The sequence below is a fragment of the Terrapene carolina genome, unplaced genomic scaffold (assembly GCF_002925995.2).
Source record: "Terrapene carolina triunguis isolate 2854851 unplaced genomic scaffold, T_m_triunguis-2.0 Scaffold211, whole genome shotgun sequence".
NCBI classification, from domain to species: Eukaryota; Metazoa; Chordata; order Testudines; family Emydidae; genus Terrapene; species Terrapene triunguis.
Window position 1 is genome coordinate 32,768,368 of NW_020664562.1, and position 18,184 is coordinate 32,786,551.

Sequence of the window (18,184 nt, forward strand, 5' to 3'; positions counted from 1 at the left end):
GTAGCACAGGCCTGTCAGAAAGCACGGGACCCAGCGCCGAGGACATCACGGTGACAATGGGTCATGTGGATGTTGTGGAACGGCGATTCTGGGCCTGGGAAACAAGCACGGACTGGTGGGACCGCATAGTGCTGCAGGTCTGGGATGAATCCCAGTGGCTGCGAAACTTTCGCATGCGGAAGGGGACTTTCCTTGAACTTTGTGAGTTGCTGTCCCCTGCCCTGAAGCGCAATGACACCCGGATGCGAGCAGCCCTGACTGTCCAGAAGCGAGTGGCCATAGCCCTCTGGAAGCTTGCAACACCAGACAGCTACCGGTCAGTCGCGAACCACTTTGGCATGGGCAAATCTACCGTGGGGGTTGTTGTCATGCAAGTAGCCAACGCAATCGTTGAGGTACTGCTCTCAAAGGTAGTGACCCTGGGAAACGCGCAGGCCATCATAGATGGCTTCGCCGCGATGGGATTCCCAAACTGCGGTGGGGCTATAGATGGAACTCACATCCCTATCCTGGGACCGGACCACCAGGCCAGCCAGTACATTAACAGAAAGGGCTACTTTTCAAAGGTGCTGCAAGCACTGGTGGACCATCGGGGACGTTTTACAAACATAAACGTCGGATGGCCGGGCAAGGTTCATGACGCTCGCGTTTTCAGGAACTCTGGTCTGTTTAGACGGCTGCAGGAAGGTATTTACTTCCCGGACCACAAAATAACTCTTGGGGATGTGCAGATGCCTACAGTGATCCTCGGGGACCCAGCCTACCCGCTAATGCCCTGGCTCATGAAGCCCTATACTGGCGCTCTGGACACTGAAAAAGAACTCTTCAACTACCGGCTGAGCAAGTGCAGAATGGTGGTGGAGTGTGCTTTTGGCCGTCTCAAGGGGAGATGGAGAAGCTTACTGACTCGCTGTGATCTCAGCGAAACCAATATCCCCATTGTTATAGCAGCTTGCTGTGTGCTCCACAATCTCTGTGAGAGCAAGGGGGAGACCTTTATGGCGGGGTGGGAGGTTGAGGCAAATAGCCTGGCTTCTGATTACGCCCAGCCAGACAATTAGAAGAGCCCAGCGGGACGCGCTGTGCATCCGGGAGGCTCTGAAAGCTAGGTTCCTGAGTGAGCAGGGTAACCTGTGACTTTTAAGTTTGTGTACAGAGAAGCTGAACCTGCCCCCGTTTCTTTACCCAGTCAATGTTGACTATCCTCTCCAATTACATACCCCCTTCACCCCCTTCCAACACACGTTTAAAAATAAAATGACTTCTATTTTGTTAATGGCCACCGTTTTCTTTATTACTGTTTTTGCAGGAATGTTTTAAACCTGGGACGCAGACTGTGGTGGGGAGCGGGTGTAGTGTACTGATGCAAATGACGCTTCTAAACTGCAGGAATGACAGGCTCCGCAGTGGTGGACTGGTTGTTTCAACGGAGCCTGCCAGCCCTCCTGATGGGGACTGCGTGTATGTGGTGGCTATGTGACTTTGTGGCAGGGGGAGGAGGGTTACAGATCCCCTGCTGCGTGGCTCTGTGATCCAGGATAAGGACCGCTGCATAAGATCTGTAACTGCCCTCCCCCGCCACAAAGTCACAGAGCAACCCCCCCCCCCACAGAACATGAAAACCACCTCCCAGACTGACCAGGGTAACTAGTGACTGCACTGTGTGTGTGCCCTGCTGCTGTCCTGTCCAATTACCAACCCCTTTCCCCCACTTCAGACAGACTCTCCTCTAAAGAACATGATGGAAACAGTAATGAACAGAAACGTATTTTTTATTAACAACCACACATGAAACTGGGGGGTGAAACTTGGATGGGGGCTTGGGTGAGGCGGGAAGGAAAGGACTTTTCAAATTTTGGGGAATGAGAGCCTTCTGGTGCTTGAGCAGTCTGCAGGGGTGGAGTGAGAGTTTTCACGGACTCTGCCGCCCCTCCTTCTTTGGACTTTGGGTGAGGGGGGTATGGGACTTGGTGGCGGGGGAGGGCAGTTACTGATAGACTGCAGTGGGGCTCTGTCCTCCTGCCTCCGTTCCTGCAGAACATCCACAAGGCGCCGGAGCGTGTCCGTTTGCTCCCTCATTAGTCCAAGCAGCGTTTGAGTCGCCTGCTGGTCTTCCTGCCGCCACCTCTCCTCCCGTTCCATGTGTGACCGGTGCATTTGGGACAAGTTCTCCCTCCACTGGGTCTGCTGTGCTGCCTGGGCTCGGGAGCAGCCCATTAGTTCCGAGAACATGTCCTCCCGCGTCCTCTTCTTCCTCCACCTAATCTGCGCTAGCCTCTGGGAGTGTGATGCCAGGCTGGGTTGGGAGACAGTCGCAGATGTGGCTGTGGGAATGGGAAAAAGGGAGTGAATTCCTCAGAAAGATAAATGTAGTTGTGAACAAAGAACATAGTCTTTCTCTGTGAACAAGACCATGCACAGCACCTATCACATGCGCACTCAGGACAAGGTCGAATTTTCGGCCCTCGCATTCAGTGCCTGGGGTCTTGCACTGCCGATCTGAGAAGCGGGGCAGGACACCGGAATTTGTGTAGCAGGCAGACATGGTAAGCCGTAGACTTGTGGCTGCTTAAAACTTTAATAGTAGCACTGGCCTCCTTTCACATTGAAAGCAACGCCAGTCCCTGCTGCCAGCAATCTGGCAAGCATCAACTCTGCCCCTGTCCCACCCCCTCGCGGCTGTCCCAGGGAAAGATCCCTGTATGCCGCCCCTCTCCCGCCTCCACCGCGTGGCTGTAAACCGGCGGTTACAGTTCTGTAAAGGAACGGGCAAGCAGTCCCAATACTAACATTCCCCTACCTAATTCAAAGCAGGTCACCATGAGCGACATCACCCTGATGAGTATCTCAGACAGTGATAAAGAAAGAATGCTCCGGGAAAGCCTGCAAAGACCAAGGCCGTATGCCGCCATGCTCTGTAGGGCAATGATCCCGGAGTACTTGATTGTCTCCTGGTGCGGAAACGTTTCATACCACGGAGGACCCAATAAGGCCGCTCTCCCCAGGAACCTGATGCAAAGGCTTTCCAATTACCTCCAGGAGAGCTTCGTCGAGATGTCCCAGGAGGATTTCTGCTCTATCCCCGGACATGTAGACCGCATTTTACTGTAGCTGCACTGGCAGGGACTAAACAGTAGAGCGGCTTGGGCAGAACAATCATGCAAAACCGGACATTGTTAGTTTTTTTTTAATAGTTGCACTGCCCGGGACTGAAACGTTAAGCGCCTAGGGCAAAGTAATCATGCACAACCCATTGTTAATATTCTTAATATTCCTGTTCTGTTAAAAATAAATGTTTACATGTTTAAAACACTTACTGGATGATCCTTCCCCTGATTCTGTGTCCGGGTTAACGGCTGGGGACGGTTGGTAGGGGATCTCTGTCAGGGTGATGAAGAGATCCTGGCTGTCGGGGAAATCAGCGTTGCAAGCGCTGTCGACGGCCTCGTCCTCCTCATCTCTTTCCTCATCTTCCCCGTCCGCTAACATGTCCGAGGAACCGGCAGTGGACAATATCCCATCCTCAGAGTCCACGGTCACTGGTGGGGTAGTGGTGGCGGCCGCACCTAGGATGGAATGCAGTGCCTCGTAGAAACGGGATGTCTGGGGCTGGGCTCCAGAGCGTCCGTTTGCCTCTTTGGTCTTCTGGTAGCCTTGTCTCAGCTCCTTGATTTTCACGCGGCACTGCCTTGCATCCCGGCTGTATCCTCTCTCTGCCATGGCTTTAGAGATCTTCTCATAGATCTTTGCATTCCGTCTTTTGGAGCGCAGCTCGGAAAGCACGGACTCATCTCCCCACACAGCGATGAGATCCAAGACTTCCCGATCAGTCCATGCTGGGGCCCTCTTTCTATTCTGGGATTGCACGGCCATCTCTGCTGGAGCGCTCTGCATCGTTGCCAGTGCTGCTGAGCTCGCCACGATGTCCAAACAGGAAATGAGATTCAAACTGCCCAGACAGGAAAAGGAATTCAAATTTTCCCGGGGCTTTTCCTGTGTGGCTGGTCAGAGCATCCGAGCTCGGACTGCTGTCCAGAGCGTCAACAGAGTGGTGCACTGTGGGATAGCTCCCAGAGCTATTAGCGTCGATTTCCATCCACACCTACCCTAATTCGATATGGCCATGTCGAATTTAGCACTACTCCCCTCGTTGGGGAGGAGTACAGAACTCGAATTTAAGAGACCTCTATGTCGAACTAAATAGCTTCGTGGTGTGGACGGGTGCAGGGTTTATTCGATGTAACGGCGCTAAATTTGACATAAACGCCTAGTGTAGACCAGGCCTAAAAGAACAATCTTGTCTGCTCAGAAACGTGATAGGAGCCATTCGGAAAAAGACAATTATTTTCATCAACTTTAGACACTTTATCTAAAACAGTTACACTCAAATAATAGAGGCATTCTTCCAACATTGATTTTATTCATTTTGGCTTTAAAATAATATCAAGAAAGTGGTTTTACACAATTCTTAATAGCACACAGTTAAATCATAGCTCACGACTCAAACTAGTTAAAATATTAAAAACAAAGTATTTGTGTTTGTAATGTGTCAGCAGATGATAAAACTAAATTTTTTGTACCAGAAAATTTTATTTGAAATAATATTGTTTCAACACTTCAAACTGAATTTAGATGCACTGCATTGTAGGTGCAAACCATAGGTTTTAAATGGAAAGATTACAATATGTTTGATTCATATACAGCTTGTTTTTTTGTGGCAGAATAAATGAAGCAATCTTTTTACTTTTTAAAATCACAAAATAATTATTCATCATTTCATTTTAATTACAGTTTTTATCTACAAATGGAAAACCTCAATGTACATTTCAAATAGGGTTACCATATTTTAAGTTCCCAAATAGAGGACACTGCAAGGGGAAAGGGAGAGCTGGAGGGGGAGGGGAGTACAGTTTCTTTCTACTTTGAATATCTTTGAATATCTAACATTTATAAATAAGAAGTGTAATGTCCTCAAAATGTCCTGAAATAGGACAAGAAAGGAAATATCATGGACATTTGTTCATATTTCAAAAATCTGCCAGAACAGAGATCGGAGGACCAAAAAGAGGTTGTGTCTGGGAAAACCGAGACGTATGGCAACCCTAATTTCAAATGTACCTCAACTTTTTTTTATCAATGACAAAATCAAATTACAATAAAAATACTTGCCTTCTCTTCATTAGAAAGTTAGCACTATATATATTCTTGTACAATTTTATGGTTCTATATAACAGGTGCAATATATTTCTATTAGTGATCAATCATGAAATACCTGCTATGTCATCTACAATCTCTGTGTATGTTCTACGAGCTATATCAAGGAATTCATTGATGTTTGGCCTGACTGCGTAGCACTTCTGGGTCCTCATATTCAGGCATCCTTTTGTGTATCTTGTATCATCATTAATGACAGTTTTAATCTTTTCAAGTATGATTCCAAACCTACAACAGTAGTTATATCAGTAACGGAATTAGCTAGGTAATATTTTTCAACTTCATTTTCAATATCATCTTCAATTATAAATAAAAATGACTGAAGCCAATACACTAAAAACTTACCATGTGATTTTTTTTTTTACCTGAGACATCATATGAACACACTTAACTTTAACCTAAATATTTTAATACCTTAAAGAATAGCAGACATTGCACACTGCTCAGATATCGGAAACCGCTACTTGTCCTGAGTCATTTTGGGTGATTCTAAGAAATCAAAGTATTCTCAATTTTTTTTTGTCTTTTCAATAATATCTACTGGAGTATTTAAATTTTGTAAGAACTCCAATTATGTTTGTCATTCATAACCAATCAACTATTGTTAAAACCAATTTTCTGTTTATCTTTTTTAAAATTTCTCCTGCAATAGTTGAAAAACTGAATTTCTAAAAACTTCATAAAGAATAAGTAAAATTAAGAGTTTCTAATGATAACACAAAAAACAGGAGCTATATCTATAAATAATTCAAGAAGCAACATCTTAAAATCCTAGACATCCTCAGAAAAAAGGAGACAACAAGATATTCTAGCTATGAAAATATTATCACAATACCTTTTGTCTTCCAGAGAACTGTAATATGCCTTTAACAGATGTGTCTTGCAGCTTTTCAAAGCAGCCTATTGAAAATTAAAATATAGATTAAAATTTAATCATGTTTTTATGATTAAATAACCATTTTGACAGTCTGTAAGGCCTTTAGAGTCACCTAGGCTTATTTGAAATTGGGGTGATATAGAGAGCTTACCGGCTGGGCTGGCATAATCATTATAAAATTAAGCTTTTAACTAGCATTCAGAATCCAGTTCCGAAAGTATTAGAGACTCAAATATGTTTATTTTTAAATCAATATCAAACTTAGCATAGATTTAGAGGCCCTTGTCTTATTTTTAGAGGATGTTACTACAGTGACAATGTACAGTTCCATGAGATATAAAGTAAATATAATGAACTGCACTGTGTGACAACAAAGATTAACTAGTTTGGGTTTTATATAGAAAAAGTAACAGAATACATTTCACCTTTAGAGGATCCACAAGTTCCAGAGTATGCTTCAGATAGATTAAATTAGTTATTTTTGATTCAGCAGCTTTAACCTGTTGGAAAAAAATATTACAAATACAGTACGTATAAATTTTTAAAATACATTTCAAAACAAGCATGCATTTTACACACATATTCTGAATGTATTTTTCATGCACTATTAAGTGATTTATGAAAATTCATATGACTAATGACCAGCTTGACAATTTGTAAATTTGCTGTTTTTAAAAAATATATATATTTGACTATATATGGCTTGAGAAAACTCAAATTACAATACAATATTTTCAAAAAAGAATTCTTCAACTGACAAGAAGTCTAAAATATTTGCGCTTTCTTACAGAGAACAGAACATTTGCTATGTGCTGTTGCCTTATAAAGAAAGAATAGGTAGCAGTTCCATAAGAAAAAAAAATCTAATTTTTGTGTGGAGAGTTTAAATCAATGTTGGAAAATCAATGGCTTCTGAAAATGAAACTGAAGAAAACTTTAGATTTGAAAAATGGAAAAATCTTATGTAAAAGCTAAGGCAGATTTTCAAAGGCACAAACGAAAATCTTCCTTGTTTTTAAAGTCAAATTAATAGAAAATATAAATAAAAGTGAAGGCTCCTGTGTGGGAAATACTAAACAGTATTTTTATTTCAATTTTATGAAAAATTCAATTACACATAAAAATCTACTAAAAAGTCTTAGTTTACTTTAAAAATAATTATGCTACAAATTTTTGGAACAGAAACACCCCAACCCACCCAATTTCTAATGTTCTGAAGTTTCTTAGAAGGAAAAATGTGCTCACAGAACTCAATTAAATCCCTTTATATGTTACTGAATTTTGCAGAATTTTCTTCTCAGAATGAGGCTTGGCAATCAGCCCAGACGGTGTCTTAGTGCAATCAAAGTATCAGGGGCGACATTTACAGAAATATTTCTTAAGATGGAGCAATTTGATTGCCTTGGGTCACCTTACCAAGGAGAAAGCAAGCAAGGGTAGCTGTTCCAACCATTGCAAGTTTCTGCCAAAATCCCCCCCACATACACACATTACCAATTACAACTCCAGGAACTTCAGTGTGTCTTGCTTTTAAGAAAAGAAAAAAAAGCATCGTTCAACAGTTTTTTTTATTCTATACCTGTTAGTAACATTAGTCTGTTAGTCTTAAATGTACCACAGGACTCTCTGTTGCATTATAACGTGGTGTTTTAATTTATTTTTTAACATTTTAAAATAGGCACATGGATGAGAGTACAAAGAAAGAGTTATCTCCTTTCTAATTTCTTTTTTGTCTGAACTAGCATCCAGAAACACTAAGGAAAATTGTGATGTACTGGCTGTATTTTAAGTATACTGAATCAGAATAGTTCTTTTGTTAACAATGAAGTCTAGGCAGCTGTTTTGTTACTAAAGCACTTTCCTGACATACTTTTTTGCACTAGTTGGATGCACTTAGTCATTGGTTAGTAATGTTTTGCAGTTTGCAAATAACTGAAGTGATAACAGCCTACTCTGAGATGAGTTAGTTGAAGCTGTCAAGGTCGGTGCTGAAGTCCAGGATTCAAATCTTGCTGTTGATGCACTGGGGATAGGGGCACGTAACAGATTTTTTAAAATTACATTTAAAACAAAATGGGGTGGCAGAATCTGGCCCTAAAAATACCTTGATTTGAGATGTTGACTTGTATTTAAATATTCTCGGTATCCCTCTATCTCTAAAACAGCTTGCTACATACGGCAGGTTCAAATTTTCAATATATTTTAATCCCCTTGAAAATTTGTGCATGTGCTATATTTGAAGAAAATGAGTTGTAATAAAACAAATGTTAATAATTGCTGCATCTAATTGTACTGTCTATGTTATGTGTATTAATAGTTTGTATCCTGATCGCTGCTGAGAGAGAACTTATTTCATAGTTGTAAGAGACTTTCACTTGGCGTAAGCATGAAGGCCTGTGTTTGGAAGCTAAAAGGAACAAGATTCTAAGTTCTGGCTTGACAGGTTTGGAAAGTTTATTTAGTAACTGAAACTAAACTAAAGAGGTTTGTTTTTTAGTAAATTTTTTGCAGCCCATTTATAAGGGATAATCTCAACTGCTTTACATTGCATAAGAGGCTCCTGAGGCTAATTAATAGACAAAGCAAAGTTAAGTGGGCAATCGATCTAAAAACTATGAGTATATTACAAAAAGGAGATTATTTCTATTATACAATTTTTAACATTAAAAGGTGTATTTTACCTTTCATGCTCATATGAAAATACTTCTCTCTCCTACTCTCCAGTGATGTTAAGATGAAGGTGTGATTAGGATGAATAAATAAGAGGATGCAGATTTTAAAAGTACAGTGGCATTTGTGAAGTAACAACAGTCACATTTTTTTAGTCATTCTCCACAAGGGTAACAGGGCCTCGGTTCCTCTCCAACTCCGTAACAGCTTGAGCTTGTTAGCCTTGCTGCTTTGCCCACCTTTTCTCCCTCACTTGCGAAGAAATGAGTGTTGGATTAGACTGGGTGTAGGAAGTTGTGGATCGTGTGAGAGCAATTCACATCAGTCATGTATTTTGTTGCTGTGTATTTGAGCTGATCTGGGGGAACCAACAGGCCTGTTTCAGTGTATTTTTAAAATATTGTCAAAGATGCCTAGAGCATTAGATGGGTGCTCTTTTACTCTCTACATAAATCTAAATAAATAAATGAAAACACTTTGTGACTGGCTGAAATTCTTCTCCTGTTACAAAGTAAAAATATGGTTTAGTTTAAGGGGTATGTACTTTCATCTTTCTGGGTGAGGAGCAACATATATAAATCACTGTATATCTTTAAAACTATGTTTCCATCCCTTTTTAATGTACAATCTTTTTCTTACACTATAATACAATTGTACAGCTGCTATATGAAGTTTACATGTTGCATACTCTATTGAGATAACTGACAATTATTCATTATTTATGAGATAGATGCATTTATAAACCTACTGTATCTTGCTTTGGAATTTGTACTAAAATTGAAAGAAGTTGTTCAGTATCCAGGAATCTTGAAATCACTGTAAAACAAAATTAAACACAAATTAGAAACTGAGTTAAAACTTGCGATAATTTTAATAACAAATCTTTAACAAATAAGTGATTTAATTTTCCAAAAGAAAACAGGCACAGAAAACTATTTAGTACTTCTGTTTGTGAAGTCATTTTCTTCCCTCATCCTATCACAGAAAAATCTTTACAAAGTATTGTAGCTTCAATTACCAGAAAGAAAACAGACAAAAGAACTACCTATCTATCTAGATTCTTATGTCACATCCATAAGCATGGTATCTGAGTACTTCTTGGTCATTGTATCATGATGGCTATAATGACATCAGCTCTCCTGTATTCTCTTCAGTAAAGAAACTCTCAGAACTTAAACAACCTAAAAAATATTGAACGGTAAGAACATTACTATCCCCACAACAGGGTAGGAGGGCTGAAATATAAATGAGGGAAAAGTGGGAGACTATAACAAAAACGGCATTGTTAATAAACTACTGTCCCTTGTCAAATGTCTCTACTTCCTATCTTATAACAGAAAACATGTCAGACTGCAGATGTAGCAGGCAGTCCTCAAGAGCAAACAGGCTATCTTAAAAATCATAGCAACATTCTCTGTTTGAAAATTCCCATCCAATTATGACAGTGAAAAGATGACTATGTATCTGCCGTGCAATTTCAAGAGTTGTAACCTGAGCCTATGGTGGAATGACCTTATCAGAAGGAAGCCAGACAGAATATAGCACTAACTATGCAACTACAATAACTCAAGAAAGATGCTGGCTGGTGGGCACTACTGAACTATTGAAGAGGCAGCAGACCCCCATGCATCCTGCAGAGGAAAGATCCCCAAATCCAATAAAAGCCCTGGTGTGTGGGAGTGCTTTAGTGGTGCTACAGCACTGATTGCTGAAGAGCTAAACATATGGTCAATCCTCCTGTATGGTGTGAGAGCTGGACATTTAAAAAGGAAACTGAGACACGACTCAGAGCGTTTAAGTTTTGGTGTTACAGAAGGTTAAAAATTAGCTGGATAACCAAAATTATGAATGATCAGGTGATGAAACGGAACAATTTAAAAGAGCAAAATTATTTGATATTGTAGGTAAGAAAATAAAATCTTTCTGTGGACAAATTGCTTGCCGATCACCAGAGCAACTTGATTCCAGCTCTTATACTATCAGGCAAGAGGAAGAAAGAGAACCAGCTATGTTGGAAACATCACCAGGTGGACTGGTATCCAAAGGAAACTAGAAGTTTTACAACTCTGTTGTGACTCTGAAAGATGGAAGGTGAAGGTTGACAACTTCCATATTAGAAATGTCATGAAAGGACACAACTGAGGAATTAGCCTCCACTTGAAAGGAGATAATGTACTGACCTTTCTCAGGTATTACCCTAGCTCCTGCTGCATTTCACACCTGGTCTTAAGGGCAAAGAATGAGAGATCACAATGGGAGACCTACATTTCTGGCAAGGACCAGTGTGAAAATTTTTACAAATCATAAGGACCATCACCCACATCAGAACTGTTCTAACAGTCACAAAGAAAATAATGAGAGCTGTATGGTTCATACATTTTAAGGCCAGATGGAACCATTCAAATCTAACTTCCTACACAACACAGGCTATAGAACCTCATCCAGTAATTTCTGCATCAAACCTATAACTTCTGTTTGAGCAACAGCATACCTTTTAGAAAGATGTCAAATCTTAAGACTCCAAATGATGGAGAATCCACTATATCCCTAGGTAAGTTGTTCCAATAGTTAATTACCCTTACTGTTAAAACTTTGTGCCTTATTTATAGTCTGAATTTCTTTTGCTTCAGTTTCTAACCCTGGGCCCTTTTCTGTGCCTTTTTCTGCTGGATTAAAGAGCTATCTACCGTCAGATATCACTTTCCCACGTACATATTGGAAACTGTAACCAAATCACCTCTTAACCTTCCCTTAGATAAACTAAATAGATTGAGCTTCTTTAGTCTTTCACTATAAGGCTTGTTTTCCAGTCTCAAATCTTTCATGTAGTTCTTCGCTGAACCTTTTCCACTTCAAAAATGATGTTGGAAAAATTGGAGACACCAGAACTCAATGCAGTATTCCAGTAAAGGTCTCACTAATGCAGTATACAGACATAATACCAACTCTCTACTCCTACTCGATATTCCCGATTATGCATCTAAGGATCATGTTCACCCTCTTAGCTACAGCATTACAGAGGAAGCTCAGAGTCAAATGGTTATCTGCCAGTACATCCAAGTCCTTTTCAGGATTGCTGCATTCCAGAATAGCGTGACTTACATTCTTTGTTCGTAGATGTATGATCTTACTTTTGGCTGTATTAAAATGCATATTGTTCACCTTATTAAATGATCCAGGATTGTCTGTATAATTTACCTGTCCCCGTCATTATTTATCACTCCACCAATTTGAGTGTCATCTGTAAATATTAATCCATTTAACATGGGCTACACATAGTGCAAATTCTTAAAAAATCAGAATGCATGCTAGAATCTAAGTATATTATGCCAACACAGTAAACTTTATCAAACGTGATCTTGTCAAAAAATACCAAATTTATTTGTCAAGACCTATTTTCCATAAAACCATGTTGATTGGCATTAATTATGCTAACATCCTTTAATTCTTCACTGATTGCATTCCATATCAGCCTTTCCATGATTTTGCCAGGATAGAGGCCCACAGTTATCTGGGTCATCCCATTTACCCTCTTTAAATATTAAAATATTAGTAAATGGTGACTTTTTTCCAATCCTTCTTTGTTCCCAGATTTGTTAAAAATCAAAATTAATGATTCTGGGAGTTCCTTGTCCTATTCTTTTAATAGAAAGAAAGCAGCTGTTCCTCACAAGTTAGAGAGCTGATCACTAACAAGATCAAGAGACAATGTTTGACAAGTAGTCTTGTGGGAAAGCATATATTATAGTCCACCTCTCCTACCTACCTCACTACCTTTGAGCTACAAGTGCCAAAACACAGTCTCCTCTGCTGCATCTTATAAATAAATAAATAAATTAATGGAGGTATCCTATCTCCTAGAACTGGAAGGGACCTTGAAAGGTCATCGAGTCCAGCCCCCTGCCTTCACTAGCAGGACCATCTTCACATGCATATTTCTGATCTATTGAAATGGGGTGGGTGGGTATGGATGAAGTTAAAACTGGAGAAATACACTCCATGTTTCCAAGGGAAAGGAAGCAAAAATACTAAAGAAAAAGTGGGTGGGCCGGTGTTTTTATACCTTTTGCCTCCTTACTTCTTGACAGGTGGGATATAAATGTCAAAATATTTTCTATGATAGGATGGAGACAGAGAAAGAATGAGAAATTCCCATTCACTGTTTTTGGTAGTTGTGATGCAGTAACTTTTTCCAAACTTTTATTTTAAAAATGTGTATTTGTAATATTTAAGGTGTAAAAATAAAGGATAAACATACTATCTAAGCCACTCTGACGATCTGCAAAATTTGGTGGTATTTATATATTCACATCTGCTCCACTGGTATAATATCAAGCTAAAGAGTGTAGCTCTATAGACTACATGTCATCCATTTTTGTGTTGTGAAAGCCTTGGAAAGAGTTCCTGATCTGACCAAAAGTGATTACTCGTTTAGCCAAAAACCACAATAAGCCGTCCAAAACCAAGAAATAAAGGTTTTGCGAATTTAATTCCTCTTTAAAGCACCATTCGCTGGTCTGCCTCATTTACTAAAAATTTTAGCAAAATGATCAAAAAAGAGGTAAAAAGTCAAATTAAATAATGACAGATTATGAACTATTACTAGAAATCATAGCATTTTTAAAATCCACTATGAAATGTAATTTGACAAGTCAAAACATGTTTCATATCTATTTTATTAATACATGCTATGAGTTTTCAGCTATTATAAAAACCAAAATATTTAAATGGGTATTTTAAGTGTTTTAAAAATAAAACAAGCTATTACCTGCCTGAAGACTAAAAAAGAGCTCCTCATCCTGGAGTAGTTCCTGAATACAATCCAATCTTGTGTTAATTGTTTCAGCATCAACCAGAGGCTCCAGGATATTAGACCTAAGTCTTCGGCTTCCACCTGGAGTTTTAGTATAATTTAGAACGCCAAAAAGAGTGTGACCATTCCTTTGAAAATAACAAATTTAAAAAAACAAAAAATAAAAAAAATCAAGCTGATACAAATCAAATGAAATTTTCAGATTAAATTAGCCTACAATTTATAGCTTGATTACCAGAAGTGCTGAGCACACACAAATTCCCTTGAACTCCATGTGAGCTCTGGGACCTCAGACGGAAAATCAGACTATGAGTAAGGCTACATTTTAGTCACAGGTATTTTTAGTAAAAGTCACAGACAGGTCACGGGCAGTAAACAAAGGTCATGGGCCATGAATTTGTCCATGACTTTTACTAAAATTACCAGTGAATAAAACTTGGGGAGGGGGCTGCCCAGAACCACTACTGGTGCTGGGGGGCCACAGGCGGCGGCACGCTGCCTGGGACTCCCACTGGTGCTGGTGTGGGCGAGGCCGGCGGGCTCCCTACTTGGCTCAATACCCCCCTCCCCCCCCCGAGCAGCAAAGTTTGGGTATGGGAGGGGGCAGGAGGTTGGCGCCCAGGACGGAGTAAGGCGGGCTCTGGGCAGCGCTTACCCACTTCTGGACTCCCCAAAAGTGGCGACATCCCCCTTGCTCAGCTGCTAGGTAGAGACGTGGCCACAGATAACTTGTGGGTCAGTTATATAAATCAAACCTGCTGACAGCAGGCTCATTTGTGACAGATACACTATACACCTTTACACAATTCTTATCTTTTCTTCTTTCTTTCTAATCCCTTTTATTATTAGGGGTTTCCTGATGCACATAAAAAAATTCCAGGCTAGGACTACAAATTTTGCACTAAGTTGCAGTTCATTTCTCATTTCAAATTATTTAAAAATCAGCTTTGCATACGATATAATTACTATGACTAGATAGATTAGATACATGTGCCATAGAACTTGGTGCATTATAAATTTATAACAATGAAAAAAAAAATTATTTGTATAAACAAAATAATCTTACCGAGAATCTCTGTTGTTAGTTAACAATTCAAGATTTTGGGCTGATGATGAATCTATCATAGCAGTTTGCTCACTTCCCTGGAAACGAACCTTGAGTGACTTAGGAGCATAAACTGAATTTTGAATAAATTCAACATATTTTAGCAAAGCTGCAACAGCTGCTAGACAGTAATACCTGTAAAGTAGTAAACATTTATTGAACATTAAATATTTCTCCTCATCCAGCGCAAAAACATTTACTGTACTTAGGGAGAAGGTTTCTCTTAGCAATCTTACGCCAAGCTGTAGAGTCATGTTCACACCTATTAGGGATTGGGAGCACTGTATAAACCATGGGTAGCCAAACTTGCTTACCCTCCGAACCATATATGACAATCTTCAGAAGTTCGAGAACCAGGGCATGCCTGCCAGGGCTCTGGGCTTCAGCCCCACTCCTGCTGATGCCCCGAGCCCCAGCAGGCGACTCCCGCAGGGCTGAAGCCCCAAGACAACCCTTCCCATTGCGCAGAAGCCAGAGGCAATGCGTGGTGGGGCACATGGAGTCACATGCCCCCCTAGATTTTTCCCAGGGTTTGCTGGCCCTGTTCGGTTACATTGTGCCACTGGGCTCCCACCCTGCACAGCAGCTGTTGGAGCCGACATGCTGGGAGCTTCGGCCATGGGGAGAGGCAGCAGCAAACAGCTGGGAGCTGCAGGGAGAGCCTCTGCTTTTGCTGTTCCCTCTCCTTGCACTGCTAACACCTGGGAGCTGCAGGGAGGGGTCACTGATGGTAAGAGGAGGGGCGTGACAAACTAAAGGTTCGCCTCCCCAACAAATTGTGCCCCCCCACTCTCAGCAGGCACCAGTTGTCTCTGGCAGAAACCTCTAGCCCCACCACCCCACCGCAAGGCAGAAGCCCCGAGCTCCCCGCCACGCTCTGGTAGGCATGTGTGTACCAATTAATGAGAAGCCACTGGCCAGTGTATTAAATCTGTACAAACTGTCATAACCTTTTATCTGGAAACACTACTTCTTTTTCTTATTTAGGTTAAACGTACTTGGACTGAACCTCCATTAGGACAGTGCTGAATTCAGATGTACACAACTGTTCTATATATTCCAAGCCCTTTGTTTCATTGAAGTATTTTCTTTGGACAGTAGTAAAAGTCACGTTCTAATAACAACAAAAACAAAAACAGCAAAGGTTTCAAAATCTCATGGAAAGGAACCGTAGTGTTGTGATGATTTGGGGAATCTCTGTATGTAAAAATGTGACACAGAGGCCCATTGGCAGTTTACAACTCTGGGTCAGCAACTTTTGTCAGGCCTGACATACTCAGTGTACCCCCACTCACCGCTATTATGATCTGTATCTGGAAGGTGTCATGTAGGATATCATGAGCAAATTGGTGGCACACTGGTCCTGAAGCTCACTACATGGTGTATGTACAGAGTGTGTACAAACAGTTATAGATGTGTGCTGGAATTACGTTCTTAAAATGTGTTTGGCAACCAGTGCATGGGCCCAGTCTGCCTTGGACAGGGGAGTGTATGTTTGCTTGTCTGACTGGTCTGGTCATCAGGCAGGGATGATGAAGCTGCACTTACACTGAAGGTAAATAAAACCATCAAATGGGTAAGTGGGGGAGATAGCCTCTTAACTATCACGACGGGGGAACACAAAACTGCAAAAATTAACATGGCGTCGGCTCCCTGCTGGACACAGCAGGCTGAGCCCCCAAAAGTTCATTGAACTTTAGAAGATATAAGCAAAGACAAGAAGCTATTTTGGCATCCATCACTTGAGGGACTAAAGGGGCCAGAGCTCTTGAAATCACAGAATGTTGGATCCTTCAACTCAGGGAACTGAAATTTCTGGGAATGAATACAGATCAGAACCCTGCTTAGACAAAGATTGTAACTTGCTTTAAAAATTAAGTTTTAATCTTAGAAATAGATTTTTACTTTAGTTTGCTTGTAACCCTTCCTATCTTTATTCCTTATACTTGATATCACTTAAACCTATGAGGTTTTTATTTAATAAACTTGTTATACTTTTACTATAAACCAGTTCAGTGCTTTGACTGAAAAAAGTGTTTGTCAAACCCCCATTAAATTAATGAGCTGTTGTTCACTGGCTCTTTAAAGGAGAAGCAAACTTAGCTTCTGTGAGTATTCCAAGACAGGACTGGACACTCCAGGGCAAACACTTTCGGGGAAATTCAGTATTGGGCACAGGTGTTGTGGTCAACCTGCAAAAAGCAACTGCGTGGTGGAAGTCAGGATATGACCTGCATGCATGTAGGCTGACTGTTGGTGTCAGAGCTGTGAGCCACACCAGCATCACATTTAAGGCATCAGAGTTGCAGGGCAGGCAGTTACACAGCCCCTTATTGGTCCAGGTTGAACCCCAAAGTGCCACAACTTATTAATTCTGGTTGATGCTATGAAGTTATTATAAATTTTTGCATTACAGAATGACTGTGTGTATGTGGAATCCATCAGCTGCTGACATGGACAGCTCTATGTACCTACCAGACCAAGGCCAATGGAGAGTTGTTAACCTTAATCACTGTGCCCTGGACCAAGCAATGAACATGCTAAGGAGATTGGCTGGAGCTGGGAGAAACCACTTCCTCCAACTTGTCTGCAGGGAGGGGAAGTAGAGAATGGAAAACTGCCAGACAGGACACAGAGACAAAGATGACAAAGCTAAGATTTTAAAATGACTCACAAGAGAAACAGTAAGCTTTGGTAAGAAGAGGGGAAGAGAAAGGAAAGCATTCATAGTGGGGGATCCAATTTAACTGCAGGACCAACAAAGGTCAGAGAAGGTTAGATGGGCTGGAAAATCTCCATAAGTCAGAAGACATGACCTGGAGAGGAAGACACCTCAGAGGACTCTGCCCAAGCCTAAAGAACTCTCCAGAATGGTGAGGAACCTGAGGCAAGGAAATGTGTATACATATGTTTATTATTTTATCTAGATCTATGCATTTCTCATTCTATTAAGTAAAGAGCAATACTACTTTAGAATCCTGTGAAAGTCTGTCTACGTGTCTGTTGGCTTTCACTGTTGCATGTCCCTGAAGAGGCAAACTGTAAGCCAGAAAGCTCACATCTTTGGAAGGATTCTGGGAAATGTGCAAGAGCTGCTGGGGAGGCTTGTGGGAGATGGTATTACTTTTGGGACATAGGCAGTTGGACTGTGGGGTCACCACTGCCAAAAGAGGTGTCAGACACAAGGTAACACCTGGAGTGTGCGCGCAGAGGCCAAAAGCCAGGAACACTGCCTAAACTTTGCCCAGCCCCAGTGAGCTAAGGGATTCAGCATTTGGATCCCCTCATAAAGACGGTCACAAATCTGCAACCATATAAAACCAGTCAAATAGGAGCCCTATAAAAACTAAATGAAGTCTAAAAAAAGATTACCTTGAAATTTTCTGTTATCAAACTGAACAATTTTGTTGTATTCCCTGTATCACAAGCAGTATTTGACATTATTATTTCTAATGGTGTTAAAATCTTGAGTTTTGTGATAACCTAAAAACAAAATTAAAACATA

At 40.9% G+C, this 18,184-nt stretch overlaps 1 protein-coding gene across 1 annotated transcript in view; it reads right to left on the minus strand.

Moving 5' to 3' along the window:
• The window catches only part of LOC113407365 (mutS protein homolog 4-like), a 62,993-nt gene that overhangs the window by 23,033 nt on the left and 21,776 nt on the right, over positions 1-18,184 (minus strand). The window contains exons 4-11 of the mRNA XM_029912387.1: positions 18,052-18,162; positions 15,678-15,793; positions 14,641-14,814; positions 13,530-13,702; positions 9,510-9,577; positions 6,517-6,591; positions 6,050-6,114; positions 5,273-5,442 (exon numbers count right to left, since the gene is read on the minus strand). Coding sequence (XP_029768247.1) covers positions 5,273-5,442; positions 6,050-6,114; positions 6,517-6,591; positions 9,510-9,577; positions 13,530-13,702; positions 14,641-14,814; positions 15,678-15,793; positions 18,052-18,162 — 952 coding nt within the window. The remainder of the gene's footprint in view (positions 1-5,272; positions 5,443-6,049; positions 6,115-6,516; positions 6,592-9,509; positions 9,578-13,529; positions 13,703-14,640; positions 14,815-15,677; positions 15,794-18,051; positions 18,163-18,184) is intronic.